Consider the following 26,699-nt stretch of genomic DNA (forward strand, 5'->3'; position numbering starts at 1 on the left):
GATATTAAAAAAAATATGATATTCATAAAAATATGAAGTATTGAAAAAAAATATTTATTAGATTCAATTAAAAAAAGAACAGAAGATCTTTCTTAAAATTATTTTATTTTAAATACTTTTTGTTTATAATTCCACGCCCGGTGGCTGAGTGGTAGCGCTTCGCGCTGCCGTGCCACAGGTCCTTGGTTCGATCCTTGGGCCGGGCAAGGCCGACTCAGCCTTTCATCCCTTCAGTGGGTCGATAAAATGAGTACCAAGCATGCTTGGGAACTAACACTGGGGGTTCCGTGTTCGGCTGACCACCTGACCGGAACATATGCTCCTGCACCCCAGAGCCCAAGGTCAAGAAAACTGAGATGGGCACAGTCGGCCTTGGCCCTCTTAATGGGCTGTCGCGCCACTGAGTTTTTTAGTTTAGTTTATAATTCCACACTGTAAAATCACACTCAAGTACCTAACCTCGGTTTTTAGGTGTAACTGAACAAAAAATCACGAAACGAAGTAATAGCTTGCAAAGTTTCCATTCAGATAAAAGATAAAAACTATTAAATAAATTGTCTTACAACCATAAAATGAAAATATTATTGATTTTATTTAAATAAAAATCAAGTCAAATACAAACACTTACCTTAAACATTTTCTTATAGAGACCATCAATTAGACCATAAAAAAGAAGATACGATTTATATACATTAAAGTCTTTTATAGCAGAATCATTCAAATTGACGCATCCTTGAGGACTCACATGCCTTGCTTGAGCAAGGATAACAATTCTTTTTAGGAAGTTGATTTTTAATTTCTGCCATTTGCTAGGTGGAAACACGATAACACACATAATCATCCAATACAAAGGACCTTCCAACTAAAAAGAAAAAGGTAAATTGATGAGATTTGAACTATAACATTGACTATTATATTGTTTATAATTTATTAGTGACTATAGTCTTAGTAAATAAACTTGAAATTAAAAATATAAAAATGTTAAACTACACTTTATTTTTATAAATTTTAAAGGAAAATTAAATCTTCGAATATGGTAGATAATATTATAATCGCTGAAAAAGCTAAATTTACCTCAAAACAATTTTCCACCAATTTGCTTTTCTGCATCTCCAGAAAATTAACAATATTCTTTTCTTCGCTGTTTACAAATCTAGTTCTGAAAAGAGAAACATAAGTGTAAACTAAAGTTCTTGGAATAAAACTATATTATATTTGCAGATATATAAGGGTAAAACATATCAAGAAAGAAAAAAAAAAGAAATATATACCCAAAAAAAAAACATTTTATGAAAATATAGCAAACGAAAAACAAATTCAAATATTAAAAAAAATATATAATTGTTCATGCTCTGTCAATCTAAACTGTCACGCTAAATGGTGTGGAATACCACTAAAACATCACATGGTTAGCCTGACAACAAGTGGACTCTAACCCATGATCCGTCTAATGCATTTTGAGAACATATAAAACATATAAGCATCTATAATTATGATAAATCAGAACTTTATATTATAGCAAAATTGAAAACATGTAATGCGACAAATCTGAAAAATTTCAGGAAAGCAAAATATAAGATGATTTTTAAAAATATAGGAAACTTTTCTGAAAAATACAGGATTTATAGGTCAGTTCCTATTCTCATAACAACTATGAAAAATACTCACGTATTAATAACATAGAGAGTCATGTGTATAAGATATGGAATAAGATGCATATTGCTTTGAGGTCCACCTCCACCGCTGTCTTCACTGAAAGATTTTTCAAAGGCGAATTTCTGAAGTAAGAGTTTTAGATCATGGACTGTAGAAGCATATCCAACATCTCTGTGACCAGTACACTCTTGAAGGTATGTGTTATGCCTATAATAGATTTAAAAAAAAATTAATTTAGGTACTGCCAGATTACTTAGAAACAACATTGAATTAGTGAAATAAACAGAAGACATTTAATAAAAATAAATAAATAAAAAATTCAGAGGCACCACAAACTTATTTTACACAATATATAAAAAAATCTAATGTTAGTGCCACAGTTTTCAATTATTGTAGTGCATTTTCATTGGCCGTAAAATCATGTGGTCCAGTTCCCCACATTAATTTTCATATTATTTTTGGTATTAATCAGCATAAAATTAATAAAAGTCATAAAGGTAATTTTTTCTGTAAAATATTTTTTTATCCTAAATTTAAAGGTACTTACCTGTAACATTTATTTTCCTACTTTACAATGGTACTATTACAATTTTGATTGTTTTCTAAATTAAACATTGAGAAATAATAGAGTTGTCTTTGTATTATAACACAATTTTATGATATTACCATATTAAGCTACATTTTAAGATAAACTTACTTAAATCAGTATCCAAACTTATTAACTGATTTACAAACATTATTTTTTGGTGTGAATTACATTAATGTTCTAACCGAATTACATTAATGTTCTAAACTTACTTAAATCAGTATCCAAACTTATTAACTGATTTACAAACATTATTTTTTGGTGTGAATTACATTAATGTTTTAACCGAATTTATCACAGCATACTTTTAATTTTAATTATTAATCACTGTTCAAAATTATTCAAGTTAACTAATAGATCATAACAGAATCATTAAGAAATATTTGGACCTCAGAAGTGGCATCTGGCACGTAAGTAAACAGAATTTTTCCTATTCTGCTTGCTTATGCCCCTACTTCCTATACCTAATGATAGGATGAAGTGAATAATTTCAACTTTCATAGAAAAAAATTGTATTATCTCAAGATAAAACAATGATTGTGAATTAATCATTGGTGAGAGATAGTGAACAGGGAGGTTGCCCAGTACCAAATGAAATTCTAACTTTACCAAATCATAACAGATTTCTTAGACTGAAATAAGATTTAAACTATTTAGTTTCTTCCCCCATAATTGAATAGATATTTTTGACAATTTTAAATTTCTTTAAAATATGCCTGTGTTTAGCAGAGGTCTCACTTTTTTATGCAGCAAATCATTAACTTGAACAAATTTTTATAATTTTCTGATGTTATTGAAAAGGTACTAGAAACAATGCACTTTTTATTGCGAACATCAAATAGGATGTTTAATTACATTTGCAACACATTTGGAAATTTGAGAATAGTCTAAATTTGTTACATATCAGATAAAAATTTTCAAATTCGCAAATACATAGCTGCCAACCCCTAGTTATCTGAATGCCTAAGATTTCCACTGCATGCTAATAAATTTTAGATAAAAACAAAACTATTTCAATTTATTTATTATTTCATAAATCCACTATAATATAATGAGCATTAAAAAGAATAAACTCACCTTTTTTCAAAAACAAAAAAAAGAAAAAGATTTTTGACCAGCTACTTGATGGCAAAATAATATTCATTTATTAATTCTTGATTACATGGATAGGTATAATATTTTAAGACTCATATAAATATTATTTAGTTTACTTACAACACAATATTTAATCTATAGTATACAATATTATATATACATAAACTTATTCAAAGTAATGTAAAAAAAATTACATTATTAAACAAATTAGTTTTGAAAATATACTTTAGTAGCTATCTTCTTTGTTGAACCAAAACCATAACTTTTTGAAAAATACAAAAATTAAGATATAATTTTATTTCCTCAAATATAATAGAAAATTTAACTGACTATAACTAGCCAGTTATATCTAATAATATTTTATTCAATTACTACTAGTAAAATAAGATGGTCAAATTACAAACCTGGCAAGACAACTGGCAAAAGCAGATTCAGGAACTTGAGGACCCCACAGTGGAAGAAGCCCATTACATTTAGTATTAGCATTTTGCAGAGCTGCACTTTCCCATTCATCTCGACCTCTTGCATGCCTACAAAAAAAAAAAAAAAAAATAAACATTTCTTATAAAATGAATTTTAAAATTCGATAAAGTCATGTTAAATAGTTTGATAACTTGAAGAAATTGTTACAAGTAAAAAAAAATAATATAATTTAAAACTTTTTGTTTCCTTTTTTCCATGTTATTCCTTTAAGACGTACAGTGTCCATTACATTAATTATAGTTTTCTATTTACCTGAAATTGTTTGGCTGTTTAATATAAACCGGTATAAAAATACCAAAATTTTTTAATGCTTTCATAGTAATTTTTAATTTTTTTTTGTTGAAATTACACACTTTACCTTTGAGGATAACTCAAGAAATGTATTTCTCACTTGCTAAAATATTATTTATAGTTGGGCCCAGCTCTGCATAGATTGTGTTCAATTTTCACAACACAAAGAAAAGAACAGTAGCATTTTAAGGTTTGAAAACATAATTTGTAACTTCTACTAAATAAATTTACATTGATAGTTTTCAGTCTATCAGATGGTATTTTAATTCAGGAACTAAGTTACCGGGAACATTATTTTTCTACTTTTAATAGTATGATATTTGAACTGCATTAAAATTGTAATTTGTTTTGAAATATTTCAATCACTAAATAAATAATCTAAATAATGAAATGAATATAATAGATATTACCTGACAGCTGCCATATGGCAGTCCACATGAACAACATTAAAATGAGTAACAGTACAGTAACCAGGTGTTTTTCTAGGGCGATTTTCAAAATCTTCGGCATTGCAGCGCTTGGTAAAAGTATAAATGCCAAGAACTTTGGTAGGTTGAAACTTATAGCCTTCACGACAGATAATACACACTAAACCAGATTCTTCACCAAGTTCTTCCACATTTTTAAGAAGAGAACTTTTAGCAGTGACCTAAAACAGAACAGAATTCTGATCAGAACAATAGCAATCCATAACAATCAACATTCCTTTTAAATGACTTAATCTTTTTTATCTATGGAATTAAATTGAAATTTATCAAATTCTTATGATCTTAGGCTTGTCTTCATAAATTTAGCACTATCCAATAATAAATATGACACAACAATTTATTCTTAATAAAACAAATCATAAAATTTTTTGCTAGAGCCCTTAGTTTAGGTGGCTGACTTAATAATATATTATGCTTCCTTATGCATGAAACTTCTAAAAGATATATCTTTGACCAAAGATTTACAAATCACATGTGCCTGAACATCACTCACTCTAACATATTTCAGTAAAATTTAACATAAAGCAAAAGAAAAAAAAATTATACTTTTCATTTCATAAAACCTAAAACTTTTATATTTTTGTAAACCCCTATCTTTAACCATATAAAATTTCAAAGCAAATACAAAATAATTATTCGTTTTTCATAATACCTAGTTATATATATATCACAAGTAATAACATGTATAAAATATGTGTCAATAAACAACAATGCATTATGGGTTCATATTTAATATCAACAGCTAATTCAACTTAGTATACATGAGAAATTACCTGTCCTTTCTCATTAGTACTCATTCCTAATGCACCTAATTGCTTTTCTCTCATTGCCATGGCTAGTCTTTTCTTTTCATCCTTTGTTAGTTTACGCACTTCTTCAATTTTCTGGGCAACACTTGGGTTCTTTTTGATGGCTTCCATAAGGTTTTCAGCTAAAGAACCAACTCTTTCATCACTAGATACTTGTTCCAACCTTTAAAAACAAGTTATTGCTTAAGTAAAAGGTACATACAGCAAATAATAATGTTAAAAAACGGATCAAATACAGAGAATTCCGGACAAAGTTCTAACATATGTGTGATAGAGTAGAGAATGAGAGAGGTTAAATTTAATTTTCAAGATTTATTTTTTGAGCTTATTATTTAATTTTAAAAATGACATTTTCCTACATGCTACAAATGAAAGAACTTTAAAAAAAATTTAAAAAAAGGAAGAGGGAAAGGTTTATAAATTTTTTATTCATTTATTTTTTAAAAAAGAAGCTTCAAACAAAATAAATAAATAAAGTTAGATAGTATATATGTTTTACATTGAATTTTTATATTAATTTATCTAAAAAGTAACACAAGAAAAAATGCAAGAAAATTGCTTCCAGATTTGCAGACATTTATTTACCTATGAATAATAGGAATGCACTCAGCACTAACTAAATGTTGTGTTTTTTCATGATCTTGGCTGAGACCAGTTAACAACTTGAGAACATATTTTAAAGCAGGTTTTGATGTAAATTCTTTCCATTCATCAGATGCACCCAGCAAGGCACTCCTATAAAATGTAATGGAAGAAAAAAAAATATCGTAACTGCATCAAATAAATATGAATGTGTATACAATATAAAATTAAAACATTAGTCAGAAAAAAAAAAGAAATACATTTTAAAAGAACAAAGAACAACTTTGATCAATTTAGCAGTTCTACAATCATTATCATTGCTATTCCTTGATGTTAAAGAGTAAGAAAACTCATTTATATTCTTTAAAATAAAAGAACTAGCTTGTATACTTCACACATTTTTGTAGTATTATTTGCTGCCCACTAAGAAGTGTCTTGATATGCCTGATTTTACGTAAAAAAGTTTTAAAAAAATGTCTGTAAAATGAATTGTCTCTTAAACCACATGCTTTGTACAACAAATCAGTTTCTCAAATACTACTCAGACAGCTTTAAAGGTAGAAACATATTCAGGAATTTGAAAATTCCTGAATATGTTTGTCTTGGTTTAAAGTATTAATTATTTGGTTTAAGATAAATTTTTAAAATGAAACAAATCAATATGACTAATGCACATTTTTTGTTTTGTTAAAAAAGGTTCTACAATAATTGATTTTTAATATAAGTTAGACAAATAAGACTACTGATTACAAGAAATCATGCCCACATTTTAAAACAACATATTTTGATTAATTTATTTTAGTAATTTACTAAATCACACCATCATTTTTCAGCTAGTAAAACAGACATACAAAAATAACATGTTAGATTACTAAACAAAGTAAATAAAATATTGAGTTTCTTTTACTTGATAGGAGGTGCATGAGCTGTAATATATTCAAGAGCATCTTGTACAATATGTTTTTCCACAAGCAAATCTTTCAATTGATTTCCATTAACATTGCACTCAATTCCTGCAGTCAACATACAGAAACATTCTAATTGTAAATCATCATCAGTTGTGTGTTCGTAGTCAAATTCATTGAAGTTTAAGTAAGGTTTAAAGTGCTCAATTAAGGTCTCCATTTTTTCCTGTAACAATTGTATAAGATAAAATTTGTTTAGCCTTTAAAAAGATTGACACTAAGAATTTGAGAAAAAATAAAATAATAAATAATTCAGAGTATTTCTTATTAAGAGGCCTCTACCCTTGCCATCTTGGACTCTAGGTTAAATTTTTAATTTGTGTTTTCTCGGTACTTTTTTTTGTACTTTTGATGACATGGTATTATTAGACAGCAAAATACCTTTAAAAAAAGGTAGGAAATAAAGTGGCTACTTTATTAGATTGTGAGAAATAGCACTTGATAATTTTTAGAACTTAAATGAATTTTTCCTCAAAACCCTAGAGCAATAAATTGATGAGATTTATGGTTTTGAGTCAGTAATTTAAAGCTACTAGTTTCTCAGCTTTTAGATTTTTTAATATCTAATCTTATTGCAGTTTAAATTGATGAAAAGCGACTAGGATGATGCTAAAATTTCCTTTAACGTTAAGTGTCTAAAAATTAAGATACTTGTCAAGAATCCAAAAACTAATAACTGCTTACTATTTAATATTTTTCAAAAATCTTGATTGCAGAATTTAATTAACATAATTTTGAGTGAAAAAATTAACATAGAATCTTAAATACTGCACGCATTATATCTCAAATTCTGACTAGGCGATGGCCTTATATTTTACATGCATAGAAAGATAGTGCCAAATAGAGTATACATACATAATCAGTTTATTAGTAAAAATTAAATTAAAAGGATCAAAAGCATGTTTAGAATTTTCTCCACCCCTTCGGTAGTTGAGTTTGATTGGGAGAGGAAGGGCCTCTGAACTAAGAAGATGAACAAATTATATATAAAAAATCTTAAGAGATTAAGTATTATAGAAGTTTGAAACCAGAATACTTGATTATAAATTATTAAGCAATTAACTATTAAGTACAAATAAATACAAACTATTAAGTGGTACTAGGTAATAAAATACAAAACAGCTAACCTGAGATCCAAATGTAAGGAACGGTACCACTCGCATAAGCAATGGCAACAGAGTGGAGAAATTTTTCATAATGACGTTGTTAACAGAGGATAACAGCGAGGTAATATCCTCTTTCTCCCCACAGCTCTTAGCAAATTCCATATAATCAGCACTGTTTTTACTAGCGGCTTCAGCTAGAATAGTTTCCATTATCAATAGTAATTGTTCAATAATTGTCGGACCACCTGTAGGAGCTTGTAGCAGTTCTGGTGAATCAGCAGAAAGGGCAAGTCTCAAGACACCAAGCATGATTCTAATTGCACCCATTTCTGGCTCTACCAATTTTTGACGATTATTTCTTACCTAATTGGAAAATTGTTACATATTATGCTTCAGAATTATAACAATAATTGTTTGAACATGATTCAGAGACCATAATTGTGATATTAGTGTTGTACTCTAATTCACTTAAACCAGTTTATTTATTATTAAAGAATAGAAATTTAAAACATATATTGATGAAAATTCAGAGTAATTAAAACAATGATTTTGCAGCCAACAGCAAAAGATTAAGTGATAATTTTATAGCCAAGCAAAAACAAAATAATAATTGATTTTTAGTGAATTGTCTTGATATTTAAGAATAATATTTTTTTTATGCTTTTTGAAAAAAAGCTTAAACATTGTTTAAACATCCATAATTAACCCCTTATTAACTTTATAATTTATATCTGGAGTTTAAAATGACACTACATAGTCATAGAAATTCATCCCAGTAACAGTGAATCTTTTATCAAATTGATAACTTTTAGTTTTTCTATATTCAAGAGATACAACAAGGTTGATTAATAATTATTCAATCGAGCAAGAATATAGAAAAATAAATTTTGAAGAAAAAAAAAGAAGCTTTAAAGTCAATTTTAAAATAAATAAAATTTGACAAAAAATTATTAAAAATTAAAACTGAAATTTAACAACGAAAAATAGTGTAATAAGGGTAAAACATTTTGTACATTATTTAGTAGTTAGCAGCATATTGTTAAAGTTTCACATTTCAATGGAACAAACTAATTTTAAACTATTCAATTAAAGAATAAAATATAGCAGAACTAAAAAAAAATTACAATATTATAAAGTTAAACTACATTCAGAATAAATAATTTTCATGCAGATTGCTAAAAATTATTTATGACTAATTTTTTCATTAGTGAATGTTTGTTGAAAAAACTATAGGATACTATTCTTCAACAGATGAATTGTTATAATATGTACTCAAAGATGAAACATTAAAGACTTAAAGATGAAAAAATATTACTTAACTGTATTAAACAATACAAGGAATTTCAAAATTTTATTTTTAAAATTGCCATTAACCTTAAATTAAGCAAAGAGATCTAGATATAAAAGAGAATATGTGGATTGCAAGATTGTAAAAATGATTATTTAAAAAATCAATAAATAAAAATAACTTTAAAAAAAAGTTTTGATAAAAATTATATTTGTAGTCATTGTAGGTTCAAGTTTGGTTATTTATGTCAAGACAATAAAAAACCACAATGTTTAGCTCATTTATAAGCACCAGATAAAAAAAAGGATGTTAAGCCATAAAAATGGTTAATTTTAAACTAAGTACCAAAAACTAGGTCTTCAATTATTGAAAACTAACAAACCACAAACTTCATATAAGAATTAATTACCTTTATACAAAATCCAAATAATTTGAGCAGAACAGTTAGAAGAGATCTACCACGGGACAGTTCAGTAATAGTGGATAATCGCTCCAGCATAACTTCTAAGCCACCACATTGGCTCATAACATTAGCCATTTTATATACTTCCTCATTGTCAACTTCTTCGTTATCTTTTGTATCCAAGTTTTCAATGAACTCTTCAGTAGCATCACCAAGAAGACCTCTCATCCGATAGACAACTCTCATAGCTTCGGATTCATTGCTATCCATACACCATACCTACACACAAAAAGAAATAATTAATAAATAAAAAAAAATTATCAAAACAATATATAAACATAAGTATTCAATAAAAAATTATTAAAAGCTAAAACTCACAAGTAAAATAAAAAATTTAATGGTAATAATTTTGGCAGCCTCATCCATATTCACTTAAAAATCTCTATTAGTGTAGAGATTATTTTAAACCAAATATTGGTGTTCATGGAAATTTAAAAATTAAAAAGAAATTAATGGTTAAAATTTTGGCAGTCTCCTCTCCACTTGATTAAAACTTTTTATTTATTGTAGAGATTATTTTAAGTCAAATATTCATGTTTCTTAAAACAATGCTGGTAATTCAACAGTGCAAATTAAATGGCATTGAAAGAAAATTTCTGAAATGCATATGTATTCAGGGTTGCCACTCAAATCTGGGGAAAAAAATTCTCTGTGTTTTCTGTGTACATATTATACACAATATATTAAGAGGAAACAATGATTTCTGTGCTCTTGTGTGAGTTATATTGAGCTAACTATATTTATTAGTTTTAACTGCTGAAAAAACAGCTGAACATACTTAAATAATGCAATAGTAAATGAAATAGTTTAGTATAGCTGAAATATCATGGTTAAATATCCCATACATGACGCTTTTAGTGGTCACGATCTTTTAAAAGACAAAAATAAGAAACATAATTCCCTGTATTTTCCCAGTTTGTAAAGAAAAATCTAAATTCGCTGCATTTTCCCTGTTATTTCAGGTGATTTTTAAATTCTCTGTATTTTCCAGGTTTTCCCTGTTCTCCCTGTGGAGTGGCAACCCCGGTATTATAAGGCAGGGATCTGCAACTGCAGCAAGTAAATATTATTTATAATTAATATAGTTAATATATAAGCGTTNTCAGACCATACATGAACTTTTACAATCATGGGATAATCGGTTCCCTACTGTATAAGCGTTGTGAAGACCATTTAAAACACACAAAATATGCCCTTACAAAAAATTTATAAATACATAAAATCAAAAAACAAAAAATGATAAAACATCCATTTTTGGGCATTTGAGCAGCTGCAAAAATTTTTTGTTTCAATGAAAACAATACATTTTTGTAACATTTCAAATGTATTAAAACTAACTTTTAATTAAAACAATAAATGTAATAAATAGAAAAATATTTGGAGCACTAAATGCTTGCATGCATTGATAATATTCCGCAACCATTTTTATTTTAAATGCTATTCCAATAGGTCAAGAGAGAGGTCGCTTAGTATTAATTTTACTTTTTACATTCTTTGCCATATCTCGAGAACTTTTTAAACGAAGTGAAAATTTTTTGCACTGAATTATAAAACACGTTTATCTAAAGATAAATCTAAGCAAAATATAACTTTAAGTAAAGATTTATTACTTTTTATTATTTTGTTTAATAACAGTCAAAAAATGTTTAAACTGTAAAATATAAAATTTTTTACATCATTTTAAAGAACATAATTTTAAATGAAAAAATATAAAATTTGAACAAAATCGGTCAAATAATACCCGAGAAATCAAATTTAAAAATTTCGACTTTTAAAAAATTCGATTTCTCAAGAACTATTAAACCAATTTTGTTCAAATTTTGTATTTTGCCACTTAAAATTACAATCTTTAAAGTGAGGCAAAAAATTTTATACCTTACATTGTCAACTGTTTAAATAAAATAATAAATATTTACTTAAAGCTATATTTTGCATGAAGATATCTTTGGACTTGCGTGAAAATATCTTTAAATTCATAATTTTGTGTGATTTTTTTTTCATCTTTTTTTAAAAAAATTTGCTTAGAAAGCTCTCGACATATCAAGATATACGTAAAAAGTAAACTTAACACTAAGGGGTCTAAACTTTGGATTGCTCTCAAACGAAGTGGACCATTTTCCCCATATTGCGGCTATCCCCCTATCCTATACTTTAGGGAGTCAGAAATCCAAATTCATCGAAAAAAGGTTAATTTATCCAGAGAAAATACGTTTTTGTTTCTTATTCAGGAAAAGTCAGACATTTTCTACTTTATTCAGGATTGTCCATTTTTTGTTTTGCGCACTGTACATTCAACAGAAACACAATAAAATAGTTTGATACTTTGATTCAGAACAAAATTTAAGGAGTGAATGAATTAGAATTACATCTCATTATTTCTTAAGATAAAACAAATAATTCTTAAAAACTAGTTTAGATACTAAAATAGATCTAGACAATAATTTAAATGATATACCCAGATGAAGAAAGTTGAAAATATACAACAATGTTAATAAAAATGTTTAAGAAAGGGAGCCACTACATTTCATTTTGTTGGCTGTTACAATACCTCCAGGTTCTCTGATACATGTGAGTGTTTTGAAACCTTTATATTTACAAATCAGTAAGTGCTTTTAATTAAAGCTTCCTGAAATAACCCGACTATCTTACATTATGAAATTACAATGCTGTATTTGACTACAGTTATGAAAAAAATTTTCTTCACACAACTTAGCATACTTATAGACAAATGTGATGAATTTAACAAACATTAATATTAAAATCCACAAACATTTAAAAATATTTAATTAAAAAATATGACTAATGAAGTTTTGTAAAAAAAAGAGATGGCTTTTTATTTAAAATGAAACATATTTTTTTCTTTTATTTGCTCTCAGAACAAGGAATAAATAGAGGGGCTTAAAACGACAAAAACATAATTACTAATGTGAAATAATAAAAATTGGCAGAAGAAGATGGGAAATGTAAATCCTTAGAAATATACTGTTTTAGGTAAAACTATATAAGGACAGGTGTTAATTCTGAAATAAAAAATTTAAAGCTAATTATTAATCACTTACCTTCTTGTACACTTCTTTTACGGGTAAATCTAAATTGATAATCTTGTTATTAACTAAAAGCTCCATTCCACTATCATCTTCCAGAAGGGCTACAAGTTCACAATCCTGACAGATCTTATTCTTAATGTCTCGCATAAGAGGACCCATTCCAGGTTCATTAAAGCTGTAAGGATTACCCAGCATTCGACCTTGAAGAAAGTCTTCTTGCTGTGGATCCTTTTCTAATGTGATGTAAAATTCGCCAGAATCACTTTCTTCCTAAAAATCAAAATTTTTCATTTTTTTAAAAAGTTTAAAGCTTTTCTGATAGAACACTGAACTATATAAAAAAACTGAAATTACCATTGATTTTATGGGATAATAATGAATAGCTTTAATATATTTTTAACAAATATATTTTTATATATTTTTAACAAATAAGCTCATCTTTTTAAAGGCAAATTTATTCAATAAAATAAATATCTTTAGTTAATTTAAATATTTATATATATCTTTCACTTTATTTTAAATCTCTAAGCAACATGTCTCTCAATTTACTTTAATAGAACGAACAACTTACAGGAAAGATGACGGAGCAAAGTCGCTCAAATATAAACACTGGTGTACGCAAATCGTCCAGTCCATATTTCTTTACAGTTTCCACACAGACAGCCATAAAAGACATTGTTTCAGATTCAGTACCTGCAATGGTTTCATTTAGACACATGTTATAAAAAAAACCAGTTGAAAAAAATATAGGACAGTAATAAAATATTTATTTAACTAAACCATAATGCTAATATGATTAGAATATTATTTTGTGATAACAAAAATTGAAGCCTGATTTGAAATTAAATGAAATTCAACACATTTTTAAATGTATAAAAAAGAAAATTATTTATTCATTAATAACGTACTTTTGCTAATTTTCTATATCCGTCTCTCAATATCTTACAAAGTTTTGAATTTCTTTAATATTTTCATAGTTTTTTCTTCAAAGAAAGCTATGAGGACAGTTTTTAATAGAATAAATTAGGTTTGCGATTCAATTATTTTGTAGTATACACAATAGAAGAAAATCTAACTTTGGTGAGTTTGATCCTGGTAGCTAATTAAACAAACATTGTCATAAGTAGCAAAATGCAAATTAAATATGTCCTGACGAAAAGCCATCTTGTTGATACAGTACGAAATTTTTAAAATGGGAATACAGCTCAAATGCTGCAAATGTTGTCTGGCTGGGGCCAAATTAAGTAGCATTTTTAATGTGGCTATTAAAAGATAGAGCCTGGAGCTAGATGCTTGGCTGGGTGGTGCATGAAGGGAGAAAAGTTATTAAAAAAAAACATCAATTTCTATAACTTAGGTTGGACACACTGCTTAGACTTCAACAACATAAGTCAATTGCAAATTGATAGATTAGATTCCTGATTTATTTTAATGAGTCAATTTTAATTGATAAGGTCAGATATCACTGGTCACTGATAAGGTGAGATCTCACTGGTCACACAGAACACTTTTTTTTGTTATTTAATTCAGACCATACATGAACTTTTACAATCATGGATTTAACAAGAACAGATAAAGATATAAAATTTTTACCAGTTGTCATTTCTTCTAAAAGTTCTAACAGTTTTTCCTGAGTTTCATCAATGAGTTTTGTTCTTTGTACAACAAGTTTTCTAAGAGATAAATAACCATTAAGTACACATCCAACAAGGCGAGACTTGTAATGTTGTCTTATTGGGCCAACTTCGATGAAAGATTCTAGAAGCTCAGTTAACATTTTCAGGGCATATCCTAACAAAAACAAATAAATTATTGCACAAACTAAATACACTCTAAGCTATTAAAAAGCAAGACCAATTTATTTATATATCACAGGAATTTTATTTTTGAAGTAATATTTTTTTGCTTTCTATATACATATCGATAAGTCTTTTGAGTTACTGAAACAAAATGTTTTCTTTACTAATTAATAACCACAGTTTCTTCCAATACCCAATTCACACTACAAATATAACTATTAAAATTTTTAAGTTTATTGCTCTATGTAAAAAAAAAATTGACTTGCTTTTATGAAATTAAAGTTCACTTTTCCTTCTACAACATGTGAAATGATTATTTTGAACGTGTGGCCTTAAAGGTGTGAACTAATTAACTAAAGACGAAGAAGGAGAGAGAAAAAAACGAGAAGAATGAGCTCCAAATTAAAGCACAAAGAGAATATGGTGCTATAAAAATAAAATTACAATTTATTGGGATTCTGAATAAAATTTTTAGAGACTTTTTTCAGAAGAATGGCATATTAATATATTTTTTTTTTTTAAAAAAATTCACTCCGAAGTAAAATGACCATTGTGTTTCAAAATAAAAATTTTTTTCTTTTCAAACTAGGTGGAAGAAATCAAGCTAAAACTAAAGTGTTACCTTGTGAAAGATCAGAATTCAGAGTTGTTTCCTCCAAGAAACTTAGATGTTCAATTTCATGAGTTATTAAATTTCCAATATGAGGTAAGAGACCTTTCAGAGCTAAGTAATGCTTCCAAGGAGCAGGGTTGATTAGATTTTTATAGAGAGTTAGGAACTCTGCGGCACTTTCACCAGCAGATCCTAAGTCATCTAGGTAAGATGTCAACATGTCAAGAACATCTCTACGACGACTTGGTATCTGCAATGTAAAAATATTTTATTTAGAAAAACTTCTGAATAAAATTATCACAAAATATTATTGCTTTTAATCTTATAAAATTTCTTATGTAAACATAACTGTAATATTATTTGAATGTCAAAATTGTATTTAATAATAATTGGAATTAGTACAACTTACATTTTTTTAAAAATATAATTTTTTTTCATAAATAAACATTAAAGTTTGATAAATTCATTGCTGAACAATGAGATATACTTTCAGTTACTGCTATATTTATTGATATTTCAAAAACATTTATTTTAACAGCAATATTGTAATAAGGTACATTTATAAATTATAAAAAAATATTTTTTCTTTCCTGTTTAATTTTATTTATATCCACACATAGGTACAGAGCTGTCGATTTGTATGATAATAGAGAAATTTGTTTCTTTTTGTGGTCATGTTTTAGTATACTTAATGTTTTAGTATTTAATTTTGATTTTTAAAATTTCAAAAAATTAGTTTGATATAATATTGATACATATAAATCTGGTAATAGAAAAATTTAATTAATTAAAGGAATTAATTAAAATAGTAATAAGTGAAGTAACACATTTTTTAGATATTTCTTTTGTCTACAATAATCATTTTATAACTTTGTTAAATATTTCCCATACAAGTTGGCATCCATAAATTTTAATTATATCCATGGATAGGTACAGGGCTGTCGATTTGTATGATAATAGAGAAATTTGTTTCTTTTTGTGGTAGCAATACTTATGTTTTAGTGTTTAATTTTGATTTTCAAAATTTCAAAAAATTAGTTTGATATAATATTGATACATATAAATCTGGTAATAGAAAAATTTAATTAATTAAAGGAATTAATTAAATTTAAAACAGTAATAAGTGAAGTAACATGTTTTTTAGATATTTCTTTTGACTACAATAATCATTTTATAACTTAGTTAAATATTTCCCATACAAGTTAGCATCCATGTGGACGTTTATTATGAACACAACCCGTAAGATATCAAGAAAAAATAACTAAAATATCACTTAGAAAATCTTTAAAACACAATTTTTTTAAAATTTTAACTTATGAGTTTGTGTTTTATAATAAATCGTGTATTTTGTGTTGAGAACCATTTATACCTGGCACAAAGCTTCAACTACGTTACAAGCCATAGTCCTTGCCGCTTGTGAAGAAGGATTGAACATAACACGGCGTAGCCAACTAGATTGAAGCAATTTCAACTGCATCATATAGCGCCTTGTCTTTTCTCGCCATCTAATACCATACTTCTCCATTAAGTAAAGCTGATGAATTTCTTCTTTCTTCATTTTGGAGACATTGGGTATGTTTTGGTCTGTTGCTTTGACAGGCATTTGTTGTTTCCAGGATTTAAAAGATTGCTTTGGATCTCCAGTTAACCAACCCTTCAGATCAACCCCGACTTTCATTCCAGCTAAAACGAACAAAAAAATTATACTGAACCATAACTGTTGTGTTAGTTAGCAGTGAATGAGAGCATTGAAAATATTTTGTAACAATAAATTTGAAACACAAATTTTGCAACGAAGTGATTTGATGACAAAAATAAATTGGATTAAATGTAAAGTTTAATGTTACAAAAGTCATGCCAAACGCAAAATTGAAAACCTGAACCTACACGTTACCTATCAAAAGTAACATAATCAAATGATAAGAAAAATATCTGATGCAAAAATAAAAGAGAAACAAAATAGGAAAAAGTAATACTAATAATTTATTAACACCTTTGTTAATGGGCAGATTTCTTGTATTTATTACCCTTTAAAGATTATTCAAAGAATGACAATTAGCAACATGTGAAAAGTTTGTTTACTTTAAAAGAAAATATGTAGGTCACAAGACAGTTATATGTAAGCAGGAGGATCAAATGACCCACTTGTTCAACAGTAAGCAGTGTGCACGCCTCGTCAATGCATGTGTTGCTATGGAAATTACTGCTATTTAAGAACTTTTACAATTCATTTTGTTTTTTACTAATTTGGTTATGCATCGATATATTGGTGAGTTTACTCTCGAAATGTGAGACTTGAGAGATCCTATAAAATGCGACTAAAGTTGCCAATAAAGAGATTTTAATCACTGAACGACGTTTTCACTTGCCTTCTTTATTAAAGAATTTGTAATCTAGTCTACAGCGCACCACTCAAGCCTTATACTAAAACAATCTAAGGCAAGAGGTATTTTTGTAGCTCTGTCAATATTAAATAACCTTAAATTAACTAAATAAAAGAGTGAAGAATTTTTTTAAGGAATAAAACATTTATTTCAGTCTTTAAAATGGCCTAGTTTCACGAAAATTTTCTTTATATAAAACTCAGAATTTAAATTTGTTTATTGAGAAAGAAAATTTTAAATTACATAAGTTGATAAACTGTGTAATTTGGCAGAAATTTTCCTCACTAATACCTTTCTATTGAACACACAAAAAAAAAAGATTGATTTATCATACAATTTTTAAAATTAAAACAACTATAAAATCATACTAAACAATTAAAAATAAACAAAAATGTCCTAAATCACAACATTTTTGTTACTCTAATAATATATTTTTATAAGTTTTATAATGAATAATTTTATGATGTGCATGAACTACAGAGTGATCAGGGTAAAATGGTAAATAAGAAAGAACTGATAATGATAAGGCAATCATGTAAATTTATACTTATAGCTATTATCTTCATAACTATGAATTTATTAATAAAGGAATAGATCAAAGCATTTAAATGATTATGACTTCATAAGAGCCAAAATAACCATCCACATTTCATAACAAAAAATTAATAATGAATAAAAATACTCAATGCTTCTTTTTGACCTTAAACGCATATCCGACTGGAATTATTTGCAACAGCTGAATTTTGGCATTTTTTCTGATAATCAATTATTTACTGCAGCATACCTTTGATGAATGTTATAATTTGGCTACAGGACTAACTTACAAAAATAGCTAATAAGTTGCATACAACATTCAAACACAGTTTCATGTGCATAAAAGAAAAAAACAACTTCATATGAAATAATTGCTAAATAGCAAAAATAAATTTTAAAAAATGGAGGGAAGAAAAAACAAACAAAGATACCTGCAACACTGACTGTCGCTAAAGAGTCAATAGTCTTGTCTTTGCTCTTTTTACTCAAAAATGGCTCAGGTTTAATAAGAACTTGAAGAATTCTGAGGCAAGGCAGTGTTATACTTTCCATAACAACAGAGCTTTTTGCATTCACACCCATCAAGAAAAGTTTCATAACACACCTATAATAATATTTTTTTTTTTTAAATTTGTTTAAAATATATATGAATAAAACAAATTTAACATTAGAATTACAGAAATTTTTGGACCATAATTCGACAATATTTTTGAATTAGGAAACAAATGCAACTACAGTATTCAACTTTTCAAAATTTAAAAAATATATTCAAGTTTTTGAACTTTATATTTGATTTAATGTGATTAAATAAAATGTTCTATGTTACTTATAAACTGATAAAGTTTTACTGTTGAAGAATTAAAAGATAAATAATTAATCCCGCTTTTCTAAAAAAAAACCTTACTTTGTAAGTAATTGAATGTGGAAAAGTAGCGCACTGCAGCTAAATTTCAATACTGTTTTAATAAGAGTTAACTTATAGGATTAAAGATACAGTACATTAAAATTATACAGTGAATTATAAGTACATTACAATTATACAATGAACATGGGTTTGGATATTTTTTTTCTTAAATATCCAAAAAACCATATTGTCTCTTTGATTAGAATGATAAAAATGTCCAGAATTGTTTCATAATTTTGTTACATTTTAACAAAACCATAAAATACGCAACAAAACTATCATTTACACTCATTTAAAATAAGTATAAATTGTCATTTTCAATAAACAGTATAACTAACCTTAATCTCTGCTCCCAACAGGAATCCAGTTTTTGTAAGCTACTTGCTAACAATGCCACTTCATGCCTGACTGCTGCAGCTAAGTCTGGAGTTGTAACTTGTCCAGTAAGAGCAGTAGCTATCTTCTCCATGAGCAACGAGTTGAGATCAGACGTGGCTCGAGTGTTATCTCTGGTGAGGGAGCACAGTAATTGCCGCACTTCGTGTCTAACACGAACACTGCCATGGCGTAAGTTGTAAGCCACAAGTTCTCGTATCAAACCTTGGCTGCATAAGATCATTCTGTAACGACTATTTGTTGACAATGCTCTTAGAAGAGTTACGCAATGTTCCACTGCAGAACTGGCACACCCGTAACATTTACCAGGAGCATTTACAGCAAAAGTAGGACCCCGAGAATCATCGGGCGTTTGTCGTTTCTGAAGCAAACTTTCTTGCGTGACAGATATCTGGGATGCTAATTTTGCTCGACTTTCACGTTGGCGCCTTTCATAGTCTACTAGTTCTTTTCGAGATGCAAGGACCTACATAAAATTAAATTTATAAGATTATATAAATACATTTTTGGGGAAAACTTGTATTAGATAAAAAAAATATAGTGAGACTTCAATGATATAACACTTCGATAATGTAAGGCTTTTTAACAATGACCAGTTTTTAAAAAATCTGATAATTTTTACTCAATTAATTTATTGTTAAAACATACAATAGGAAAGACTATGCAACTCTTTATAAGCGACCGATAAGCAGCTGCCTATCTATAAACTAAACACACATTCTAAGCAAGGAATGTTAAAATGATTTTAACAACAATATTAAAGAAAGCCTGATTTGAAATAAAATGTCAGTCTCTAAGATAGGCATGTTCTCTTTAAAAATTTATCATTTCTAATATTTTGTCAATTTAATGCTTATAACTTAAATATTTTTTTATCTTTCAGGCATTAACTGAGAGTATCAAGAGAAAAGTTAATATGATGATTGCATTAAACCAACCAAACTTAGTATAGTAGTTAAAGAAACTTTACTTTAAAATTAAAACAAATAGATTTTGTTATGCATAACATGGAGGTTATCAATATAAATGCGCTTTTTATTTGACTTTTTTTTTTAAATTCTCTATTTAGTTCTAAATTTAAATAAAAAAAATATAATATAGTAATATTTATACAATGTATAATATTCAACAAATGCAATCTAGCAATTATTAAGTGTTTTTTTATGAATATAAAATGTTAATTTCGGTAATCAATTAATAATTTGAGTGACCATTATTTTTAACACTTTTCTTCTTCTTCCAGAACTAAGGGAAATGGATGTGGAAACCTACATTATTTGTGGGTTTCTCTACTAGTAAAAGCACCCTATTGAATTTTTTGTGGATGTATTTTTACTTCTACTATTGATATAAAATATTATATATCAGAATGTTGAAATAACTTGCAACATATAGAGTATACCTTAATAAGTTACATAATTAATGATTAATTTTTAAAAATCACACTTAAATTTCAATGCAAAGTTTTTAAAATATGAATGAAATTAGTGAAGAAATAAAAATTTAAAGACCTTTTGAACAATCTTGCTAAGTTCATCAAATGAAGCTTTACAATCTGCACAATAACGTTGAGCAAGTTGCTGAATTGCACGATTAACATTAGATGAGGAGACTGATGCTGAAGTACTTGAGCTAGAATTTTCATCAGGAGGTTTTTCAATTACAGCATGTTCATATATTCGTAATAAAAGTAACTCTAGCGCTGGTTTGTTTGCAATTAACTGTTTATATACTCTATCAGCTTTTTCCAATAAGCTATTTATTGTGCTTATAGCTTTCTTGCGATCTTCTTCACTCTCGATCGGATCAACAGCACAACAAGGTTTGGCCGTAATAGTGTAGTCAAACTTGGCATACTTACAGAAACCACAAGAGTTGCAAAGGAAAGGATCTTTTTCGTCATAGTTAATTGCTCTGCATTTGTGGCACTGGAACACATTTTCACCACAATTTGCACAAACGCCAGGATTGGCAGGAACAGAAGCACTGCACCTTGGACATTGGAGTGTCTCCGATGAGGCTTGTATGTTTTCATAAAAATCAGCATATTCAATCATCAAATTACAAGCTACAATGGGAAGAGGAAATTCTATTTTCAATTCAGTTTGCCCAGCAGCCAAAGTGCATTTTTTAGCTTTATTCCAAATGGATGGCCTGTTTTTTAATTCTACGACAGACTGCACTGAACGGTTATTGTAATAAATGTTTAAAGTGTGAACCATTTTATTTCTTTTTAAGTCTCCAATACGCAGAGTGATTTTTGAAATTGTATGACTTCCTATTAATTTAACAATCTGAGTTGTTGTGGTGAACCGCGAATCTACTTTAATAGCAGATAGTTTAATATTAGTATAGGGCACTTCAGGATTATTACAAACTAGACAGGGTTCACTTTCTAAATAATAACCATCAAATTCAACTAAACCTTGAAGAGAGTTGTAGATATTAGAATTGGGATGATTCATTAGAAGCTGATTTTGCAAATGCAAGATATCCAAGCCTTTTTCAATGTATTCTTTTTCTTTGTCTTTATCTTGTTGAGGCATGTTGAGAGTAAAATATCCTAAAAGATCAACAAACTGTGCTGCTCGTCGGCCAAATGCTGGTAATTTAGGCCATAATTTCCACATTAAATCCAGCAAGACTTCTTGTTGGGAAGGGCTTGAATTTTTATGCAAATGAAATATCAATGCATGAGCTTGCCATCTAACTGATGTAGCATTGGATTCCAGCAGAAATGCACAGATGAAATTACTTAGAAGATTTTTTTCAACAAATTTATTCACTTGGGCTGCAAGAGCAACACACTGAGCAATGTCACATTTAGATGAATCGCTAGTTTCTTCTGTTTCAGTCTTCTCTTTTTCTTTTCGCTGTTTTGATGGTGAAGTTGCTCCCTGAGAAGAGCTGCTTGGTAGTTGTTGTTGCTGCATTGCTTTAGCTCCACATAATGCACACTGTAACAGCTGCAAAATAATAGGGGATACCCCTTCATCCAGCAAGAAACTAACATGAATGAGAAAAGGGAGAATAGTTTCATCTTCTCGACAGAACTTTTGCCAATTAATGGTTCTGGATGTAGCAATGTCACTACAAGCTTTCAAATGTTCAATCATGTTAATTAAAGAATCATAAGAAAGATTCAGCAGGGTATTATTTTGAGCAAAATCAATGTATCCCCCTTGATTGCAAATAAGTTTCACATCTTTCATGTGAGATTCCAAAGCATGGAAATCACGTAACTGGCGATATTTATCTTTAGATCCACAAATAAATAGCAAAAGTTTTCTAACTTGACGACGTACAAAGGGAGTCTGTTGCATCATCATATATTCACATAAATAAAGGAACCAAGACTGTGAGAAAACAACAGATTGAGATCCAGGTATAGAATTGAGAATTTTCTTAATTTGGTAAGGAAGTCGTAATACCATTTCAGTTAACAATTGAGGATATGCTTCAAAAACATCATTGGCATGACCTTTTACATACTGCTTTAAGAAAAAAGGTGACATATCAGGAGGAGGAGAAAGTGGATGGGATTTTAGTAAGTTTCCTGTGATACTGGAAGACTTGTCTTCTGTTTGCACACCTTTCCAATAATCTAATAAAACTTTTAATACTTGCAAGCAATAATCAATGGCATTAGCTGAAACCAAGGCTAAAGCTGTAGCACTACTACAAAATGTAGATGATTCTCCAGCCAACTTTAATGAGCCTTTAAGTCTGGACATCATAATACTAAGTAATCTCATAACAATTAAATTAACTTCTCTAGCAGATGTTCTTTCAGATATTTTAGAAATATCTTTATTATTCATGTCAAGAGCAGAAATGAGAGCTGGTAAGAGTTTGGCCAAAGCAGCACAATCTTTTTCTTCATCTCCAACAAGATCTGATGTTAACATCAAAATTACTTGCATAAAAGGTATAGCTCTGACTCCTCCAACTTCTGAGAGTTGAGGAAAGTACTGCAGCATTTTTTCTAACAGAATCAAACGTAAAGTATGTAAACGGAAGCTGGTATCAACGTCAGTGTCCATTTCGAGCCCTTCTTCGCCTTGTGGCATAGTCGAACTTGGTAACCCTACAGAACTGGTTTCAGATCGAGCCCCAGTAGTAATACTTTCGGGGACATTATCTCCATAAGCACTGCTACGTCCACTAACATTATGTTCACCCATAATTGATTCTACTCCACTGCCGCCACTTTCAGACCCAGCACTGCCTCCTTGTTCAGCAGGAGATGTGCGCAGCGTTGACCCGTCGGTGGCTGCAGTGCTTCCTTCATCATCACTAGCTCCAGCAGATGCTGTAGTGTCAGAATAATGTCCACCTTCAATAGATGATGCATGATGGGATCCTTGAGCAGCAAGAGATAATGCCTGCAGATTTAAACCACCAGGCTGATCTTCAGGTTGGTCTTGGAGGCTTAAAGCTATGGCAAGTTCAACCATTGTTTCATCATCATCATCTGGAGGTATATCTAGCATTGGAAAACCACCTTGTCCAATCAATGCTTCAAGAGCGGGAACACCACCTCCTGCTCCGTCTGGAGGTAAAAGAACTAAGGGGTCTAAACCATCAACTATTTCAAACTGCTCTAATTCTTGTTGGAAATCATGGATATCCGGTTGCTGAGGAACTTGAGCCTGAGCTTGGTTTGATGAGCTAGGTATTGACTGAGATGGAGCTTGAGGTTGTGGATGACTTCTAGACTCATTTGGTTCTGTTTCATGAACTTCACCAGGAGTGCTACAGCGTGGTGGAGATGGAATAAAAACTTTTCTTCGGCGTACTCTAGGTCTTAATACACGAATTAGAGCTTGTTTAGCTGCAAAACTGACAAGAGTATCTTCACAAAGGAGCAATTTTACATACAGTTTTGTTGCAAGCGAAACATGTTCAAGATCACATGCAGTGAAAGCATGGATAACTTCAACAAGAGCATGAACTGTAGCCTCAACATGAACAAGTCCTCTAAATGATACTGGTGCAATTGCTGGATTACTAGGTTGCATAGCATGCAGATGCCAAAATGCATCAGTCAGCTGTATCATGAAATGAGCAGATCCAGATATATCAGTTTTTTGAGGACTTTCAAGGTTGCCAGATTGCTGTTTTTCAAATTGAGATGTTGTACTAGTTTCTTCATTGCTTTGATTTAATTTTGACCCATGATCTAAATCTATTGATGATGATTCAAGAGTAGAAATGCTATCATTAGTTTCAGCAAAACGAACTAAATTAGAAGGTCTAGCTACAGCAACACTTCTTGTAATAGCAATTAAACGATAAAGAGCTTCCCCATCTAACTCATCGGTAGGTTTCCCTTCTTGACTTGCATTCAAGCACTGCACAACATAGCTTAATAAAGCATCATCTTTGTGAGAGCAATAAGAATTACGATTGCTATGCAGAGTAGCTAGAAGAGTTTTTACATGTTCATGGACTAGTGAAGGCATTGGTAGGGTTAACATTGTGGTAGCTAAATCAATTGCTGAACTTTTTAGTCCAGATTTTTCTTCAATATTTAGCCCTGAAGAAAAGCAGCCATCTAATAATTCTAAGCTGCTGCTTACTAATCTGTCTAGAGAAGTAAGAGGTAATGGAGTTGCAGTCACACCATCCACTCCTTCTACACCAGATTCAGTTCCTGTTCCTCCTGCAGTGCCTGATGCTGGTTGAGAAGGGAAATCATCATTATCTTCTGGCCATCCAAAAGTTTCTTTCGTTTTGCCAAATATTTTAATAGAATCAACCATAGTAACACCTGATGGATCAGCACTAGCACCGAAAAATATTGTAATTTTTTTATCAGCAGTGAGAGATTCCTCTCTAGAAAATGGGAAATCATACCATCGATTTCTGCTGAGATTAACTTGAACACTTCGTCCAAAAATTTCAATATAAGATGGAGCTCTTTGAACATCCTGATTACCAACTAAAACTCTGCAACCTACCATTACCATTGAGTTATCTGCATTGTTCACCTCAATAGTAAATCCAGCAGGTTTAGTGCTAGCAATATACAAACCAGTTGTATTTAATCTATGCTTAATTTGTTGTGTATTGTAAACTTGTAAAACATCATTTCCACCAAACTCTATATCATTCATTGCTGTACAATGTTCAAAGAAATCAACAGGGAAAGAAACACTTCCAACTGGTCTACCACTTTTAGCAGCTTTCTTTTTCTTTGAAGGTTTATTGCTGGTATTAGACACAGGCTGAAAGGCGGGTGTTAACCAGTAATTTGTCTGATCTTGATTTGCCATGTAAATACGAAGGCTACCATCCTCACACAATAGGATCAAAGTTGTTCTTAGTTCTCCACATGTAATGACATGCCTGATCGCAACCATGTCAGTAATTTTGGACTTAGCAGTTAAGAACTTAATTTCCTGAACTAGCACAGTATCAGGTTTTACCATTAAAATCACAGGGTTGTTTGATGCTTGAATTTGAGCTAATATCAAACCAGGATGATTAGCAACTTCAGACCATTGACAAAGAGGTTGAGGTGTTGGTTTACTGCTATTACCGCTGTTATTGCCATTAGCACTGTTATTTTTCATTTGGATCAGGAACATTTGAGAAAGCTGTGATGATATTCTTGATAAAGGTGCAATAAAGCTTTTTCCTTGAGCATAACTGAAGAATAGCAGCTGAAGAGTGTGAGAGTAATAAATAGAAACTCCACCACCACCAACCATTCCATTTGAATCCTGAAAAATATATCAGTAAATGGCATTGTATAATAAAGAAATAATGAATTAAATAAATTTATGAGAAACCATTTAATACAATTTAATAAAAAAATTTAAAGCCCTGCATTTATTTTTTTTCAAAGAAAAAGTTTCTTATGGTCAACATTAATTCTCATAGAACAATTTATACAGGATTAAATAAAAATAAAGTTCTATAACAAAGAATATCTCGTAATCATGGGAGTCTCGTAGTCATAAATTTTTTTAAAATTAAATATGTAAAAATAAGATTTGAAACTAAAATTTCTGAAATATAAAAGGAAAATAATAAAACTAGAGAGATAAAATTTTTGAAATTAAATATGCAAAAATAGATTTGAAAACTCGTCAATTAGTTTGTTTCCAGGTAGAGAGAGAGAGTGGGTAGAAAAAACATTGTGAAAAGAAAATAGAATGAAAGACAGCTAAAATAATAATAATAAAATAAAAACAGTCTTTAA

General features: G+C 29.3%; 1 protein-coding gene across 1 annotated transcript in view; it reads right to left on the reverse strand.

The window, feature by feature from the left end:
- Nucleotides 1-26,699, reverse strand: part of LOC107449005 (E3 ubiquitin-protein ligase-like protein poe) — a 52,135-nt gene that overhangs the window by 2,704 nt on the left and 22,732 nt on the right. Inside the window, exons 30-47 of the mRNA XM_043052964.2 lie at nt 21,001-26,217; nt 19,432-19,955; nt 18,621-18,793; nt 16,641-16,954; nt 15,281-15,521; nt 14,453-14,650; nt 13,431-13,552; nt 12,872-13,129; nt 9,759-10,031; nt 8,083-8,424; nt 6,898-7,121; nt 5,994-6,143; nt 5,373-5,571; nt 4,522-4,760; nt 3,742-3,867; nt 1,669-1,863; nt 1,075-1,159; nt 629-862 (exon numbers count right to left, since the gene is read on the reverse strand). Coding sequence (XP_042908898.2) covers nt 629-862; nt 1,075-1,159; nt 1,669-1,863; nt 3,742-3,867; nt 4,522-4,760; nt 5,373-5,571; nt 5,994-6,143; nt 6,898-7,121; nt 8,083-8,424; nt 9,759-10,031; nt 12,872-13,129; nt 13,431-13,552; nt 14,453-14,650; nt 15,281-15,521; nt 16,641-16,954; nt 18,621-18,793; nt 19,432-19,955; nt 21,001-26,217 — 9,114 coding nt within the window. The remainder of the gene's footprint in view (nt 1-628; nt 863-1,074; nt 1,160-1,668; nt 1,864-3,741; nt 3,868-4,521; nt 4,761-5,372; nt 5,572-5,993; nt 6,144-6,897; nt 7,122-8,082; nt 8,425-9,758; nt 10,032-12,871; nt 13,130-13,430; nt 13,553-14,452; nt 14,651-15,280; nt 15,522-16,640; nt 16,955-18,620; nt 18,794-19,431; nt 19,956-21,000; nt 26,218-26,699) is intronic.

The sequence above is a fragment of the Parasteatoda tepidariorum genome, chromosome 4 (genome assembly GCF_043381705.1).
Source record: "Parasteatoda tepidariorum isolate YZ-2023 chromosome 4, CAS_Ptep_4.0, whole genome shotgun sequence".
NCBI lineage: Eukaryota > Metazoa > Arthropoda > Arachnida > Araneae > Theridiidae > Parasteatoda > Parasteatoda tepidariorum.